This window comes from Nycticebus coucang, chromosome 12, assembly GCF_027406575.1.
Source record: "Nycticebus coucang isolate mNycCou1 chromosome 12, mNycCou1.pri, whole genome shotgun sequence".
In the NCBI taxonomy this organism is placed as follows: domain Eukaryota; kingdom Metazoa; phylum Chordata; class Mammalia; order Primates; family Lorisidae; genus Nycticebus; species Nycticebus coucang.
In genome coordinates this window covers 85,420,415-85,439,766 of record NC_069791.1, presented here as the reverse complement: position 1 = coordinate 85,439,766, position 19,352 = coordinate 85,420,415, and the positions used below count along the sequence as shown (strand labels likewise).

Here is a 19,352-nt window from a genome sequence, read left to right as displayed (position 1 = left end):
ACTTTAAGACCAGCCTGAGTAAGAGCAAGACCTTGTTTCTACTAAAAATAGAAAAATTAGCCAGGTGTTATGGTGGGCACCTATAGTCCCAGCTACTCAGGAGGCTGAGGCAGGAGGATCACTTGAACCCAAGAGACTGAGTTTACTGTGAGCCAGACTGATGCCATGGCATCTAGCCTGGGCAAGAAAGTGAGACTCTGTCTCCAAAAAATAAAAAACAAAATAAAATTTAATAGTTAACATATTCAAAGCTATTACATACAGAATGTACATATTCCCCATGGGAAGAGTTTTATAATTAGTATTATGATGTCTTTTTTCCAGATGATGAAATAGATCCATTAAATTACTTAGGTTAAGTAAATTGCCCAGGATTACACAGCTAGTAGGCACAACACAAACCTGGCAAGTTAAGTTAAAAAGTGGTTAGGGGGCCCGGCGTGGTGGCTCCCACCTGTAATCCCAGCTGTGGGAGGCCGAGGTGGATTGCTTCAGTTCATGAGTTTAAGACTAGTGTGAGCAAGAACAAGGCCCCATCTCTACTAAAAATAGAAAAACTAAGGCAAGAGGATCGCTTGAGCCCATGAATTGGAGGTTACCATAACCTGTGATGCCAGAGCACTCTACCCAAAATGACAGCTTGAGACTGTCTCAAAAAAAAAGCACATAGGGAAGTCCTCTGGCCTTTCCATAAATGGTGGATGGTGGTGCTCACCATAGGCTGTGTGTTAACTACTGCTATCATTGTTTCCTGTGAGCCCTCCAGAAGCTGACCTGCATTCCCCTGGGGTGATAGGGCTGTGTTGAGCAAAGGGCCAGCCCCAGCCGATGGTGTTGGGGCAGGGTGGGTGAGCCAGGGAGTGCCTTATAAACATTTGGGGCTGTGAGAGCAGATGTGTGATCTTGTGGAATGATTCTCGCTTCAGGACTGTGTGTTGACACCGATGTCACGGTTGCTCTGAGCACCCAAGATGCTGTTAACAAGCTGTTGCAAGCCCAGATGCAGTATTTTCTCACCATATGGCCCACGCTGAAGTGCATGGTCTTTCAAACTGGGATGGTGTGAAACTTACAAACACTGGACCCCTGTGCACACAAAACCTGCTCCTACAGGAGCCATGTCCTCCAAAAGAGCCCCAGTTCTCCCAGATTTCTAGGGACCATGTATTCATTTACATGTCATTCATTTATTCATCTGATGAGTAAAAGTCATTATGGGGCAGCTATGCTGTGGCAGATACCATGTTAGGCAGTGGGGTTACAAAGGTGAACCAAACATTCCCTATGTTCTCAAGAAACTGAGACTAGCTAGGAAGGGTATGAGGACAAATCATAGATAACATTATTCTAAGCTCTGTAATACAGGCAGTTATCAAGGACTCTGGGGATTAAATCAAATTAGTGAAAATCTTTTTAATGGATTTTTTTTTTTTTGCATACCCAACATCTGAGCATCTATCCTATTTGAAAAAACTTCAGAGAAGTTCAGAGGAAAAGGGCAAGTCCTGTCTTATAATAGTGAAGGTAAAGAGTGGCAGTAATTCTTCTCCCTGCTCCCTGGCAGGTGCATGAATACATTTCATAAATGTCCACTTCCAACCTGAGTTTCCCTTAGATGGCAGCTTCTGTTATCAAGATGTTTACTCAACCCCTCTGCCTGAGTTTGTAACAGATATCTCACATTACAAGTCCAAAATCAGACCTGGTATCTTCCCCCCAAACCTACTGTATTCCCAGTATTCTCCATATCAGTAAACTACACCACCATTTAGCCATTAGCACAGGCTGACAATCTTGGAGTCATCTATGACCCCTCTCTTTCTCTTGCATACCCACATACACGCATGCATACATTGCTCATTGTTAAGGATGGTGGCCTTCTTTTCAAAATCCATCCCAATTCTGATCACTTCTTACCGTGTTGCCCTCTCCACCTACATCCAGGCCCCACTGTGTCTATCTTGCTTCCCTGAAATGGGCTCTTGGCTGATTGCCTTCCGTCCCCTGCTACACTCTTATCTGTTCTCAACAAAGCCACTAGGAAAAAAAAATGAAGTGTAAATTTTATCATATTTTCCTATACAGTATTCTTCAATACCTTTCCATCACATGTAGAAAAGATCCCAGCATCTTTCCTGTGGTCTCTGAGGCCCTTCGTGGTCTATTCTCTGCCTATTTGCCAAATCTTATTTTTCAACTTTTTGACCTTTCCTCACTCTTCTCTGGCATTACCGTTCTGCTCCTCAAGCACTCCAAGATGTGAGAACATGAGCATGTTGAAATGTCACATGAGGCTGAGAAGAGCTTACTGCAAGCCTGGGAGAAGGCGAAAAGTTCCTGAAAAGGTGGAGGGGGATAAGATCCAAAGCCCAGGTTGGGAGTGGGATGGGGGATGTGTCTTCAAAAAAGAGATGTCTCCTCCATGTGACAAAAAGAGAGCGACTAAGACACTATAGAAATCATGGCTGGATCGGAGGCCCAAGAGAGAGTCCTGGTGAGGAATCAGGGGGAAAAGGAAAAGTAAAGGCTCCAAACCAATCACAACAAAAGCCAAACCTTAGGACTGGTCTAGAGTTAGGAGTGGAGATTAATGGCTTGTTATTCATATGACAGGTATTTATTGAGCACCTGCTTTTTGCCAGGAACTGGTGTTAGGCATTGATACTGGTATCGAATTACTTTGGCTCAGCCACTGAACTTAGAAACAAGAGGAACCCTCACTCAGTAAGACCTTGGAATGTATCTTTAGGTTTTTGAGCCTGTTTTCTTCTCTGTAAAACTGTAATAATAATAGTGTGTGCTCTGTTGATTAAAATAATTCATTATATGATGCTGTGAAGAGCTCAACATTTGTCATCTGACAGCTTAGTGGAATAAAGGACCCCTGTCTGTTGTGTTCATTGTTACATTATTGGGAAGGGATCATTGATGGAACAAAAAATGACTGAATGAGTATAACTGATTCAGAATCTGTTTTATAATACAAAGGAGGGAATTGCTGCTTCATAGATTTCAAGCAGACACTGGATATCTTTTTAGTGCAAAATAACCCAGGTAACACAGGCCACTATGGTTGAGATGGACTTACCACCTGTACCTCAAATACAGGAGCTCTCTTAAACATTCATCTGTACCATGATAATCAAAGCCATATAGGCACCTCTGCTCCCCTTCACCTTCAGCAGAAACTTTTCTAATGCCTCCCCCCACCTCATTCCTTTCTGCACAGAGCTCTAAGCTAGGCACACACTAACTCTTCTCTGTCTGCCGGCTTATAAATTGGGTACCGTTTCATCCTAGATGCTTCAGATAAAAGACTCCAGATCCACAAAGATCTTGACAGGTTGTCAATTAGCTGGAGTAAAGGAGATGGATTTGAACGGGGCTCAATGTAAAGGCAAGCACTGAGGTCTAAGAAGCAAAGAATGGATGAAAAGAAAAGCTGAGCAGCTGCTCCAGCACTAAAGAAAAATACAACACAAGCACACGAAAAATACATCTGAAGGGCTAAAATTTGAAAAAGGCCAATTTTTCACTTTTTTGCATCAACATTTATTTAATATTTTATACAGGATATGAATTTCATCCTTAGGTAAAGGAATACATCTCTACAACTGAAATATTAATAAAAATAGGATATATTTCCTATACCTCAACCGAACAAATGGTCACCAGCCACCAGATCAGGAGGCGCAATTGATGGTATTGCCTTGAATTGGAATACATTTTTTTTGTAAATTGGTCCCTTAGTTATCGTATTATTCAGCCTTTTCCATTTTGGTCAAATCTAAGTATTTTTTTCATTGCCCTTCTGTAAGAATTGATGTAACAGTGATCTTGATCTTGGGCAGCTGGCTTAAGTTAAAAAAATGTTGGCATTAATTGGGCACTCTTCTAAGTGATTTTCCTGTATTATCACATTTAATCTTCATTAAAAGCCTGTGAGGGATGGACTCTTATTAACCCTATTTTTTAGATGAGAAATTAAGTCTCATAATGGGTTTAGTAACTCCATCAAAGTGCCATGGGAAGCAGAACTCTTACCGCAGGCAAATCTGATTCCCAAAGGCTGTGTTATGTGGTCCTGCCCCTGCAAATTAGACAAATTGATCTGGTGAGGGGCAAATAGGCATGCACACAAAAAGACATTCAGAATACTTTAGAGAATGTGTCACTCCAAGACAAGCATGATTATTTATGGCCAAGTCTATTGCTTTGATTCAAAAACACCATGCTGCCCAGCCATTATGCTCCTAACAATGTCCAGTGCTATGTGAATTTCTCCACGAGGCAAATTCCTCTTGCCTCATAAAAGTGCTTGCCGAGAAACCTCAAAACCCAGTTGCAATTAATTATTGACAGAGCATGTGAATTAGAGATAAAAGAGAAGTCATTCTTTCTCCACACACACGATAGTAAATAAATTTAATTATGGTAGAGGAAGCTAAGGGATCTTCATCTATATTAAGTTTTATTAGCTGAGACATTTAAAAGCATGTCATCATAACAAAGAGGTCTTGTGTAATCCTAAATGTACCACTTTGGTGCAAGTCTGGGAAGTGAATAGACTTAATGGAGCACATGGTGGCAGATGGCCTGTTGTACCAACAGGTATTGAACAGGTTTATCGTCGATTAACTTTAGTCTACATATGCCTATAGCAAATTGGCTGTATAATAGGATCCCCAGCTTCATTTTATCACTTATAGGCCTGGGATGATGGGGAGGATGGCATCAACCCCTTTTAATATCTTGGAGTTCCCCCATAAGGCAAACATGGACGGTGAGGTCGTGTGGAGTAGTAGAGAACCAAGAGATTTGGGCCCTGGTCTGGAATCTGGAGTGACTCCCTGAGCAACCTCTAGAGCAAAGACAGGATACAATCTCACATACTGAACCAGACCTACGCTAGACGCTTTCATTTTATATGTCATTTTATTCTTAACTAAACTTTAGGTTAGGTTTTGGAATTTTATAAATGAGGGCAATAAGGCTCAGAATGTACTTCAGTTTGCTGAGGTCACAAAGCGGGTCTGATTCCCATTGCCTTCCCTGTCCCCGGGCTGCTGTTTTCTCATTTGCAGAATAAGACCTTTGGAGTCAGGGGTCAGCAAACTTAAAGGACTGAATGGTAAATACTTCAGGTTTTGTGGGCCATGTGGTCTCCACGACCTGCTCAGCTCTGCTGTTGTATTGCAAAAACAGCCATAGCTGATATGTAAAAGGATGAGTGTGGCTTTGTTCCAATGACAGCTTATTCATGAACGTTGAAATTTGAATTCCATACAGTTTTCATACATCAAAAATACACTATTATTATTTTGGTTTTTCTTCCACCATTGGAAGTTCATAAATAATTCTTAGCTGGGGGTCACGTAAAAACAGGAGATGGGTGGTAGTTTGCTAACCCTAGGCTAGATAATCTTGGAGGTCTTGTTGACCGAGTGCAAACATTTTCTGAAAGCCTCTGCAACAATAATAATATCCTTAATTTATTAAGCTCTTACAACCTGCAGATTCAGTGCGAAATGCTTTTCAAGCATTACCTCCCTTAATCCTTACGCTACAGTGTGAAGTCAGTGCTATCATTATCTCCATTTTAGAGATTATAAAACTAATACACAGAGAAATTAAGGGTATATCTAGGTTAATCATAACTGGTAATAGGTAGAACAGCAATCCCAAAAAATGTTCCCAAGAAAGAATGTGTATGCCTCACGCTGCCTTTTCTGATAATGCACCATCAAGACTATAGTCAGGACATACAGGTGAAAAGAACTTCCGAGTATTTATCAACTTCATTTGGTGACTCCTCACTACAGTCTACAGGAAAGAAACCATACTCCATAAAATAATTTAGGGAGGTTTATTCTGAGCCAAATTTGAGACCCATGACCCAGGGCCACACCCAAAACCATGAGCAAGTGGACTTGCAGTGGTGAGGTTACAGTTTGGTTTTATACATTTCAGGGAGACAGTCAATACAGGTGAGGCCATAAATCAACACGTGGAAAACATACATTGGTTTGGTCCAAAAGGTGGGACATCTGGAAGGAGGAACCCACAGATTATAGGTGGGTTTAAAGATTCTTTAGCTGACAAATGGCTGAAAGAGTGAGATTCTGTCTGAAAGACCAGGACCAGTGAAAAAGAATGCTTAAGATAAAGGATCTGTTAATTGGAGGCAAAGCAATGGACTGACTCAAGTGGTTTGTTATGAACATTGAGGCCCTGCAGGTAGGTCTTACGTAGCCTTAGGCTTGTTAGTGAGTCACAAAGGACATCTCTAAGAAGGTGAGGGGACATGATGAGTCATCTCTGATCTTCTTTCTCCTGGCCAGCAACTCAATTTTAGGGATCCTCTTAGCCAAGAGGGGGTCCAATCCATCAGCCAATTAGGGTAAGCCTTGAGATTTTTAGTTCAAACCAGGTTATTTATGTCACACATTTTATGCAAAGAAGTTATACTATTTCTGAATAGCAATAACCATTCTCTCCCCTTTTCCTTCATCTTTTAGGAATGTGATGCCCAAGACTGTGGATGGGCAGATAACCATGGAGAAGACTCCAAGTTACTTTGTGACAAATGAGGCTCCCAAGCGCATCCACTCCATGGCCAAGGACATCAAACTGATCGTGGTGGTAAGAAACCCTGTGACCAGGGCCATCTCCGACTACACGCAGACACTGTCAAAGAAACCTGAGATCCCCACCTTTGAAGTGCTGGCCTTCAAAAACCGGACCCTAGGGCTGATCGATGCCTCCTGGAGTGCCATCCGGATAGGGATCTACGCTCTGCACCTGGAGAACTGGCTCCAATATTTCCCCCTCTCTCAGATTCTCTTTGTCAGTGGCGAGCGACTCATAGTGGACCCTGCTGGGGAAATGGCCAAAGTCCAGGATTTTCTAGGCCTCAAGCGTGTTGTGACTGAGAAACATTTCTATTTCAACAAAACCAAGGGGTTCCCTTGCCTCAAGAAGCCAGAAGACAGCAGTGCCCCAAGGTGCCTGGGCAAAAGCAAAGGTCGGACTCATCCCCGCATTGACCCTGATGTCATCCACAGACTGCGGAAATTCTACAAACCCTTCAACATGATGTTTTACCAAATGACTGGTCAGGACTTCCAGTGGGAACAGGAAGAGGGTGACAAATGAGGCTAGAGATGTGGAGGGAAGGCTAGTGAATAGCTATGGAGGCTCCTCAGTCCTGATCTCCTTCCACACCCTGGAGCTGCAGCTTCACTTGCTGGGGTGCCAAGCAGGTCTCCTCCTTCATCACACCATGGTTGCCTCCAGAGCTGCTGGCTTAGGCAGAGGCGTTGAGAGCCAGACCTGCCTGGGCAGCAGTATCTGGTTGATGCCCTCAGAAGGCCATCAGAATCCACTATTCATTACCCTGTGCTAGTTAACAGAATCTGAAGACAGGATAAACAGCTGCCAATGTCAGAGACAATGCTATGAATGTTTACCAAGTGACCAAAAAGAAAGAAAGGTCTACTCTGTGGGGTTCTTACTCTAGTTTGGGGAGCCATGGTTCTAATCTTGTACCTGGCACAAGCACCTGCTATCTAAACTCCGAGAAAGCACTTTGTGCTCCAGGACTCCTAGGGAGCGAGGTCTTCCTTCTCTGGTGTTTCTGGCCTTTTCTTCAAAGGCCTCATCTCACAACCCTTGGACTTCCTCCTTTCCCACATCATGAAGGCAGAGGCATGCACATTCCTCACCAAAAAAGCTGACACCCCTGAGAGCCTTCTTTCTAAGAGTCCCTTTAAGGAGGGTTAGTGCTTTCTCTTCATGAGTAGTCTGGATTACACAGAAGCTTGTCCATATGCCCTTGCATCAGGCTCAGGCCCACAGGGCTGTGCTCAGAGCAGTGTAGCAGAGTTCAGAACCCTAAAGTTGGCAAAGGTGAATGCCTTATCCAGGGAGTGAAAGAAGAAATCCACTTCTCTTGGTGGGAGGTGTCCTTACCTGAACACCCTCTTCCCCAAGGACTAGGATTCGGAGGCATGCTTCAAGGGTGGGCTTTGTTCCCTACGGTCCCCAGAAGAGCAAAGACCAGAGCTAGCATGCCTCTCACTATGAATAACCCTTAACAATGCCAAGGAGAGTGGAGTAGTCACCACCCTTCTGTTTGCCCTACCCTGTTTGGTGGGGCAAACAGAATGACCCTCAGGGTCATCTCATGCTTCATTTTCTCTCTGCAGAAATGGCAGATACTGGGGAAATAGAGGGATAACTTGTCAGATCCTGTTTATGTGGAGCAGGAGAGAGCAAGGGCTGTCTGCAGATACCCCAACCAAGGGCTGCCAAATAAAGTGCCCCCTCCCATTAGTTGGATTCAATTACAATGTACCATTTGACATCAAGCACTTGTTCCCAGATGTCTAAAACCAGGAATTACTCTAGTCAAACTGGAAATTTGTATGAGTGGGGGGAGTTAAAAATCTGTTCAGTTGTTATTAAACTGTCATTTCTCCTGCTGAATGAAAACGGTGTTGTTATAAAGCATCATGCAACCTCATCAATGGGTTTCGATGGTGTGTTTGTGCTGGGCACCTGCACCCCAACACCACCCTGGAATGCCAGGGGCTTCCTTCCTCTGGGATGGTCAGAAAGGCCCAGATCCAAGAGTTTTGGGTGGGTTCTGTCTGCAAGGCAGGCTGATTCTTGCAATCGTACAAAGAATGTGGCTCCTGAAAGGGGTGCAGCCTTTCCTATCTTAGCCAATCCTGACATGGCAGATTCGGAAGCAGCCTTAAAAATTCTTTTTTCTGGATAATAAAGTGGTTATTGAACTGGCGGCAACAGATATACCTGCATTATCAAGTAAAAAAAGAGGAATATCAAAATATACACACTCACCCTCACACACACACACACACATACACTTGAAGGAAGAAATGCGTGTTGCTTATTCAAAAGTGTGAACTGTGAGACTGGCGGATGGGGGGACTGCTTTTAGAAGCAGAGCAAGTAGTGAGTGTCAACCTCTACACATCACAGTTAGTTGTGGAGTTTATTCAAGATACAGCTTCTCAAGCTCCATGTCAGACGTATTAATGAATCAGAAATACCAGGATGGAGCTCTGGTGTTTATCCTTTCAACAATTTTCATATAAAAGCTGGGACTTAGAACCACTGGAAGAGAATTTTGTCTGTGTATTTCTTTGCCCTGCCTTCCTCCTTTCTACGCCCTTTTATGCTTCTGTGGGAATTATTCCCAAGGGAAGTGGCCCCGAAGGTTCTATGGCTTCCTTGAAGGGACATAGTCTCCTTTGAAGTAATGGCAAGTCGGTAAGGGGTGACCTTATAACTCAGTCAAAAGCATCTCTGGTTTTAAACAAAGCCTTACAGACTTTAATCTACTGGTTAAGAAAGACCATTATCTAGGCTACCTTCATCACTTCCATTCTGGTTGGACAAACATTCATTCAGCTCTTCCAGTCATACCTACTCACCACTATCCATCTCCCTGACTGTCTACCTGTCCCCATCAGCACAGAAAATCAAGATTTGCTTCTAAAGAAAGGTATTAAGCCTATGTCATCACACAAATATGTCACATAAATTTGACAAGCAAATCCATTTTTAATATGGTTAGCCAATGGTGAATAAGCCATTTCCCCTAAGAAATAAAAATGGGGAACCTTCCCCTTAAATTATTTACACACCCTTGCATATAACAGTAGACAAAAATTCCCTGGAGAAAGAGTGCAGAGGCCTCACTAAGCCTTGGGATCTTGAGGATAATTATATTAAAGAGTCTATTTGGAGATCTTGTTGAAAGCTCATGGTTCTAAAAAGAAATGAAAATTTCATATATTTAAGTTCTATTTTTTTGTGGTGTCTACTCAGGCTTGATCCTTGTCACTCTGGGAGTGAGTCACTAAGCCATGTGCCCTTCTTCAATAGGGAGGCTTGATGAAGGAATTATTTTCTATTCAGAAAAGCTAAGTCAACTTGCTGAAATAGAGCCAGGTTAATAATACTTCTGCCCTATTTAAACGTGATCATTGCAACTCACAGGAGATTAAATTTTGTATTTGATTTCAATTAGCCAAACATAAATTATATTTAATTTTCTACCCCCTCCTTCCCCTGGAATGAATGATTCATGGGCTCTGGAAAAGTGGCTGTGTGTGGTTCAGAGATGACAAACGGACACTCCATCCTTCCAAATAGTGCAGCTATCAGTGCCCCTCCATTCCTCTCTTTGGCCAGTGTCATTCTGTACCTGAAAGGTTTAAGAGCCTTGATGTTGCCACATAGACCTACCAGCTCAAACCAAAGCAACAATAATAACAGAAACATTTAGCAGCCCCATTTATCTTTAGATGGTATATAAAAACCATGACTTCAGGGTCATAAAGACATAAAGACTGTCAGGTATAGCCAGTCACAGGGATTCCCTGCAACCTTTAGGAGCACCTCAGACCAAATTTTATGTCCAAAAGAGTGTGACCTGCTCTTTCCTTTAGTGCTAGGAGTCCCCAACCTGTACCACATTTCTCTAAGACCTTACCTCTTTATTTTTTTTTTTTTTTTGCAGTTTTTGGCTGGGGCCAAGTTTGAACCCACCACCTTCGGTCTATGGGGCCAGCACCCTACTCCTTTGAGCCACAGGTGCCGCCCTAAGACCTTAATTCTTGGTTCTTCCTGTTTCTTACCTTTCCCATCCCCCTTCCATTTGCTCTCCCCATTATTTTCCCAACAAAGTTTCTTCATGACCTCATTACTGCCAGGAGAGAGAGCACTGGACCTTATCCTTGCCTTTGTCTATGTTTTGGACAAGTAGATTAACCAACGTGAACCTTAGTTTTCATATCTCCAAAACGAGTGTATTTAATCCCTACTGCCCTGCCACCTACAGCTTCTGTGATGATCAAAATAATTTGGGCAGGTCCTTGAAAGGGATGCTGATGCTGATGCTGATGCTGCAGAACTGGTGGTGATAAAGATGAGGATAATTATTAAGAAGGAGGAAGAAGAGGAGGAGGTATCTGACACCCCTTCCAGAACTCTATGCCTTTCTGGTGTTCCAAGGGGATATCTTCAGGTGAGACTACTGTTTTGCTCAGACTGAACAATTACGGAAGTGCTAAAAGAAAGTGAGACACCCCTGATTTGCTTAAAGCCAAGACCAGAAGCAAAGCTCTCCATAAATAGCACTGAACTGTTGACTGTAAGGTATTCACATATAAAACCTTCTTTCCTACCAGGAGCAAGGCCCCTACTACGCCCCATACACAGACAAGTTCCCCTCCTTCTGGCCTTTCCCTTGCACCATACTTAAGGTTCTTTTAGATGTACCAAGGGTTCAAGATTCATTCACACAGGACCCCACAAAACCCTTGTAAGGTAAAAAAGAGTGAAGTTTTCAAACTTCCAGCCTTTGAACCCAGTGCCTGATGCTCTGACTCCTGACTGTTCACATGGAAGACAAAGATGGTTGAGAACCAAGGTGCATGCCTGGGAGCGGCTCTCAGCCATTTCTAGAACTAAGCTGGGGTTAGGGGAAATCTCCTTACATTCTTTTTGTAACAAATTGGGCTTGGGAGAGATGAGTTCATAGAGGTATGTTTCCCAGTTTCTCAAAGAGATGAGGATTTGTCATTTTCAGACCTAAAAGATACATGAGACTTTTTTAAAATTGTGAAATATCTGGTATGATGAGGTAATGATAGCACATCATCTGTCATCCAGGCAGGAAATAAAGGCCAAAAAAATGTATCTCCCTTAATGGAAGATAAGCAGGAATCTCCAGTGTTCCTGGTACAGGGAAACAGTGCTGCTCCAGAATCAGTCACATTTTATTCTGTCGTTTTATTTTATTTTAATAGAGTGACCAAGAGACATGGGAAGAGCCAAACTGACTTGACTTGACGGGACTTCCAGCCTAACTGGGAAGCTGGATGTGGAAGTGCAGATCGCAAAGGATTTATACTATTATGAGAAGGGGGTGCTGAGGGTCAGTGGGAAACGGGGCAGAATGAGGAAAGGTGGCGTGGGGAATAACCAACAGGAAAAAGGAAAGACCACCAAGTACTTGTAGCCTTAAAGACCACACTCAGCAGTGTTTCATTTCATCCCAAGTCATAATTGTTTTGCTCCAATGTTAGGCAAAAACACAGACTGGTAGACACCAACAAAAGAAAAGATAATAAATACAAGGTTGGACAGTTAAGAAGGCTATGAGGTCAAAAATGGAGGAAGGGGTGACAACAGTGTAACTAAGGGACATTATTACCAAGAAAAATCTTTTTCCAAAAGGGAAGATGCTATCTCCTTTCTTTAAGTGACCAGAGCCAAGCCACTAACAGGCAACGTAAATCTGTCCAGAAACCTCCTTCCACCTATGGTTTCCTAGACATTGTCTGAGACCAAGTTCAGAGGATGACCCTCTGCCCTTAGGGCCAGATACTCATAGATTCATATATCAAGGAGGAAAACCAAACCGATGGAAATTTGCCTTTTCTAAAAATGTGTTAAAATCAGTGATAGTGAAAATTAAAACCCACATACTCACCCATCTTTATTAGATTAGAATATAAGGCAGACTTGTCTTTTAGCTCAGAGATGATCAACAATTCTTACAACGGGTATTTAATGATAGGGACTGGGAGGTGTTGGGAATTCTGGAGGGTTTCTAAAACCTCCACAGCAATGTGACTGAAATGAAACCAGAACATGGGTTCATGCTAGAAATAACAGGAGAGGGAAGCCTCAGTACACCTTCCCTAGAGCAGTCAAAATGATTTCAAAGGATATTTTCATATTCTTTTTTTCTAAGCCAAGAAAAGGTAGTTAGAAGGACTCTGACCCCATCTAATCATTCTGGACCACTTGGAAAAGAATTGCTTTGAAATAGGAGAATTGATACTGAGTTTATTTATAGAGAATAGGGACTGGTTGGGAAGTCATCCATACACCATGCACAGATGAACGTTAGAGCAGTTTTTCATGTTTGGGGGATCTGAAAGGTCTTCACAGCTTCTTTTGGGCTCTGAGTGAAATACCTATGGGGAACAAGCATGTGTGACTGTGAGACATGGAGCCCTTTGGGGTTAACACTTCTCATTCGGACCAGGCTCAAGCATCATGGACCTATTCCGGGGGTCCTTTTCCAACAGCAAAATAAAGATTTACATTCAAACTGAGACCCAGAGCAATAGAGACTTTTCTTATTCATCTGGTCCTAGGAAATGCTTCCTGGCAAGTTTTTTAAATGGATCCTTCCTGGGATAGTTTATCTCCATCTTTAAGTTCTTAGTCTTCACTCTTATTTCTAACACTCACATATCACATAGTCTTTAATGAACAAAGCATCCTTTACAAGGATGCCAGCCTGTCTATCCCATGTGCCTCAGGAACCTGGGTCCTGAGCATTTTTCCAGGGCAGGCTATTCTGAGGGGAAAAAGGCAGTGGAAACTCGAGGAGGCTCCACAGGGTTGCACTAAGCACAAAAAGTCGATGCAAGGCAGGACAATAGTGGGGCTGGGAAACTTGGTGTATAGAATCCTCAGCGTTCATGTCACATTTCATCACTTTATAGATGTAAAATTAGAAAGTACCCTGGTAGCAGAAGAGCTGGGCTTTGCACCTGCATCTACTGACTTCTAGCCCAATGTGCTTCCCATTACTCTCATATCAGAGACCCAGGAGATAAAACAAGGGCATCTAAAGGTGGCTTTGCCTAACAGATTGGTCTCAGAAATTGGTCTCTACAAACATAAAGAAGGTGGCCTTTTCAGGAGGCAAGGGTCAAGTGCGTGTGTGATTCTGAATGGGTCCCAGGCTTGCATCATTGAATCAGAGTCCCACTTTCTCTGATGGTCTTTCTAAAGCCACAGGGTACTGATGAGCTATTCACCATACATGGCTGAGAGTTTTGTTCTGCAGAGAGCACACCTTTGGGTGAACCTAGATATGTGTGTATGTTTGACAAGTGCACACACCTCTTCACCGCCCTGTGCCAACTCTACATCTAGTCTGTCAACCAGGACCTGGAGAAGTAGCTTTTTTTTTTTTTATTAAGTCATATATACATAGATCATGGATACGTTTATGCCTTTGTGGGATTCAATGTGTTGATTATTTGTACAAATTGGAGTGCTTACATCCTACTAATTAGCATAGCCTTCACCTCATTTACATAATCACCATGTTAAGACATTTGTGTTCTATACTTGATAGATTTGACTTGTACCCTTGCAATATGTTCCATAGGTAAAGTCCCACCATTAAACCTCCATCTATCAAACCACCCCCTCCCTTATTCAATGTACTCAGTACTACTATGAAACCAATTTATAATCACTCACACTTTCATATGAAAGATGAATCACAACTATAGCCCAGGATGAAGGAGGGAAGGGGAGGGGGTGGGAAGGGAGAAGTAGCTTTGAATAAGGAGCAAGACAGTGTCCTAAAGAGGCCATGGGCAATCATTTCTATTTAGAATTAACTAAGACACAAGAAGGAGGTTTTCAGCACTGACAGTTGTTAAACCAAACCAAGTAGCTATGAATCTCATTTATTCCATTCTTTACCTTATTCTGCAAGCAGTTGTATATCATCATTCTGCTAGGTGCTAGAGAAAGGTTGTGAATGAGAAATTCCATTAACTGTCCTCATGAAGCTTTAGTAGGAGAAAGATGCCATGTGTTTGGGAAAGTACTAGAGCTGTCCAGCCAGTAACCCAGCTGGGAGAGAGTGGTGAAATTTGATTATTAAATACTTTCTGGCAAATTTCTTAAATTGACCCTTTCTGGGATAGCTTGTCTCCCTCTTTAAGTTCTTAGTCCTCACTCTTTATTTCCAGCACTCATGGGCTACAGTAATATTGGATCTCTCTTTAACTATATATCTCAACTTAAGAGTTGATATTAAGATTTTTGAAAATGTCTAGCTAAATTGTGTTCTTGTTTCCACTACTTCCTACCTGGAAGAAACACAAAATATCCTGGAACAAAAGAGGACAAAATGAGCTAGAATCACAAGATTAGACTAAAACCAGATCGGAAAAATGACAAATTATGGTTCTTGAAATGTTAAGAGTCCATGTCCTGCTGGCCTGTATAGTGGGTCCATGGAGGCAAAGACAGCAACGGTCACATGTCTCTGTGTTGGATGGGAGGACCTGGTCTTCTTTCCCCTCTAAAATTTCAAGAAGCCTCGATCCCCCGGCAGATCTACCCCTGCCACTTCTTTGCTTACAACTCAATTACTCCTGTTTCTCTCTAATAAAGGATGTTTCCCCTCAAATGTATTTAGGGGCTAAGTTTTTGTCACCAATTTGTTTTTAAGATCATGGAAACAGCCTTGGGACAATCAAAAATCTACAATAAATGCTGAAAATAAAAAAAGAAGTGGTGTATGTTCTTTATGATAACTCATGGGGAAAAAAGCAATATTTAGCAACCACTTCGGTTCCTTCTATCCCCAGAGAAAAGAACAGGAAGCTTTTGAGATGATGGCTACAGATTCCACTGTGACTTTGCCCATCAAAGGCAAGACTTTACGACTGAGCAGGAGATAGTCTTTTTTTTTTTTTTTTTTCCTGTCATTTAGGGAAGAAAATAGTTCTTAGTTTTCATCCCAGTGGAAGTGCCTATAAAAGGTACCAAGGGAGAGAATTTGCTCCTGGGAATGCATGGGGAAAGGGCTTTGGAAATAAGGGCTTTCATTACCCCAGGCATCCTACTGAGAGGAAAGAAAAGGCAAGAAATAAAATGGGAACTGTTTACACCACAGGAACCAGGTCGAGGACTGAGTAAATCATAGACTCAGACCAGGCCCCCCGAGCCAGAATGAATCCTAACGTCCATTTATTCTGCCCTGGCGCTAATGGGAGAATACAGATTGAGATCTCTATAAATTTCTAGTTTCTAACCTCACCTAGGCCCTCAGTCCTGCTATTCATTCCTTTTATTGGTCCCCGAGTAGCTCTTTTTCCCAGGCCTCTTGCATTTGTTTCAAAGACTCACCTCTTTTCTCAAGCTTTCTCTCCCTCCTCATGTTCCCTCCCTCTGGCTCCCTTGGCCAACGGGAGTTGGCTGCATGAAGAAAGTCCAGTCTGTCTCCCCTGCTTCTTGTGAAACTTGGGTTCCCTCATCCATCAAATGAAGGTGGTATTAGTTCCAGCTTTACAGGACAGGTGAGCACTAAAATGACATGTGTAAAGAGCTGAAAAGAGAGAGTGATTAAAAAAAAGAGATCGGTGGGTTTGCTATTTCCTTAACATCATTATTATTAATCTTCAAATGTATTAGTGATGGCATGAATCCTTCATATCCCACGCATATCTCAGCATTGGATTCCTAGTTCTCAACCTCCAGGCATCATGAACTCTATTCATTTACCCCCCTTTCCACCTAGACTTTATTTTGAACACCAGTCCAAAATAGATCATCCTATCTTCAATTTAAGGACAATACAAAAATTTTTCTGTAGCATTTTCCAAACACTATACAACATCCCTCTGCCATAGCTAATGTCTTTGAAAGTAGATTCCACCCTCTCACAACTTTCACTTACCTTCCTCTTCTTATACCCCTGCCTCCTGGTGTCTGCTCCCATGAATCTAAGGAAAGTCTTGATAAGGTCATTAGTGATGCCTTAATTATCAAATATGGCATCACTTTCAGCTCTCATTGACTTGACCTATTTTTGGTGTTTGGATGGCTGTTCGCCACCCCCTCGTTCCATAAAACATTCCTGCTTCCTCTCTCATAATTGGTCTCTCTCTAATGCCTCTCCAAGCTCTGTTCTGATTCTATCTTTTCTTGGCAGACTATCCTCTTCTCTTTTTCTTTATTTAATGTTGGAGGTTGCTAACTTTGGTCTAGTTCTCATTATATGAATGTTCTCATTTACCCCCATAGCTCAAACAACACATCATAAGCTAATTCCCAAAGTTGTATTAATAGTGGCCACAATTTCTTTTTTTTTTTTTTTTTTTTAATTTGGCCGGGGCTGGGTTTGAACCCGCTACCTCCGGCATATGGGACCGGCGCCCTACCCACTGAGCCACAGGCACCGCCCTGTGGCCACAATTTCTATAATAGATGTTAATGGTCTAACCAGGAGTCATGTACTCCCCCTTCCTCTTTTTAACAGAACCCCAGCTTCATTTTGGTAAGGGGTGACAAGGTGTGCAGGGTAAGTGATGCCCTTCCTTAACCCCAAGGAATGAATTGTGACTAATCTAAAGCCAATTATGTGATCTACTAATGGCCGGTGGAGCCTGAGCCATGGTCATCTGAGAGCTTCTGAGAAATATAATCTTTAAAGATAAAAATAAGACTGACTAATGGTAAAAGTCAAGGAATCCCTTTTCCTCCTTTGGAATGACAGATTTAGAGCTGTGGCAGCCGTCTTGTGGCCATAAAGGAAATATGACTGACATGGAGGAGGCCCGAGTAAGACTGAGGAAAAGAGCTTGGGTCTTGGCCGGCCTGCTTCATCTACTGAATCTTACAGCCACACAGCCGCCTACCTTCAAGCTTTTTGAAGAAACATCTTTATTGCTCAAACATAAATAAATATTGCATATGAAAACATTCTAAACTATAAGCCCTTAGGAGTCCATAGGACAATAATGAGAATGGACACTAGACCTCAGTATCTGGCAAAATCATTATGACCTCATGATGTTAATTGGCATCGCAGGGTAAGACAAGGGTAACAGCAAACCCACATTAAAGGAGTAGCACTGGCCTCAGACATAGGTGGATTCTACCCTATTTATCACACTATCTTGCACTCTATCTGTGTATCACTATAAAATGTCACATTTTGTGACAGATCTTCAGAGTCAACATCTGTACCACTGCGGTAATGGAAGTTGTAGATTCATCTACAGACTTCGAATACTGGGGGAGCCAACATACCATATCAAATCTATGCATGATCTCCCAAAGTGCAGGATTTAACATCTAACATCCCACACAAATCCTACTAAATACTAGACTATGAGCAGCTCTCCCTCCAGCCAAAGGCTCTGTCTTATAAACAAATACCAAGACTAGTAATAATAGTACTTTGTGAATAATCACATATTCATGCTACTCAGCCTATCATCAGCATCTGTATAGTTGATCACTCATTCATTCCTGTCTTGCATCACCTCCAATCACACCACCCCTCCGTATTTTCCATCTACACCACTCTTCAACCTTACATGCTGCTCACTCGTCATTTGCCAGGGCTCAGTCCTTTATGTGCTTTTTGCTCTGGGTAACCTCATACTTTCTCATGGTTTTAAACACTAGCTCCATGCTGGTGACTCCCAATCTCACATTTTTAGCCTGTATCTCTCCCTTGAACTCCAGATTCTTATATCAAAGAAATTTTGATTTGTCCATTTGAGGGTATAGTAGGCATCTCAATCTTAATGCATCCAAATCAAGTCCTAGATGTTCTAAACCAGTGATTCTCAACCTTCCTAATGCCACAACCCTTTAATACAGTTCCTCAAGTTGTGGTGATTCCCAACCTTAAAATTTCATTGCTACGAAAATAATTTTATGGTTGAGGATCACCACAACATGAGGAACTGTATTAAAGGGTCGCGGCATTAGGAAGGATGAGAATCACTGATCTAAACCTTCCAAACCTATTTCTCCTAAAGTTTCTTCATCTGAGTAAATGAGTACTCTGTCTTTCCAAGCCAGAAATCTATACTCTTTCTTGCTCCTCTGTTTCTCTTACACTGTGCATATAATTTAAAAATAGATGTTTCTAGAATCTACCTTCTCATTGATCCCATTTAGTGCTGTCAAATTTTGCAAATAATTGCATAGGACATACTAACGAAAAACATTTGTATTTCTCTTATGTGGTCTTCTGGGGTCTCCCCACAGTGGTCTTCCTTCCACGAGTGTAGTCCCTTTCTTATTTATAATCCATTCTGCATCTAGGGCCAGGCTAACTGACAAGGGAAATGGATTATGTCATCACCTTACTAATAAACTACTCTCAACTCCTATATTAGTGAGTCACTTATTTAACTGGAAGTGACAGGCAGTACAACTCAAAGAGGATCCAGGACTAAATGGAATTTACTGGCTCACGCAACAGGTTTCCAAAAGGTGGCTGGCTTAAGGTAAAATTTATAACTGATAATTTAATAATAACAGTAAGTTTGCTCTTTTTAAATCTTCTCCATTTTAACCCCTCTGTCTTTTAGTATTTTGCCTCTGCTGATCTTTTTTTATTTTGATTTCATTCTTAGGTGTTTTTTTTCTCATAATAATATTATGGCTGCTTGCAGTATACCCTCCATCGCTGTTAACAATTTCAAAGAAAAGGCATTTTTCTAAGAGCGCCAGCACAAAATGGATCCCAT

At 42.1% G+C, this 19,352-nt stretch overlaps 1 protein-coding gene across 2 annotated transcripts in view; it reads left to right on the top strand.

Annotated features, from left to right (window-relative positions):
* Nucleotides 1–8,522, top strand: part of HS3ST4 (heparan sulfate-glucosamine 3-sulfotransferase 4) — a 438,490-nt gene extending 429,968 nt beyond the window's left edge. The window contains exons 2-3 of one of the 2 annotated variants that reach the window (XM_053556165.1): nt 6,519–6,642; nt 6,838–8,522. In XM_053556165.1, the coding sequence (XP_053412140.1) occupies nt 6,519–6,642; nt 6,838–7,155 (442 nt within the window). In that variant the 3' untranslated portion in view covers nt 7,156–8,522. Of the gene's footprint in view, nt 1–6,518 lie in introns of both variants that reach the window. The other variant, XM_053556164.1, reaches the window with a different exon arrangement.
* The last annotated feature ends 10,830 nt before the right edge of the window (nt 8,523–19,352 follow it).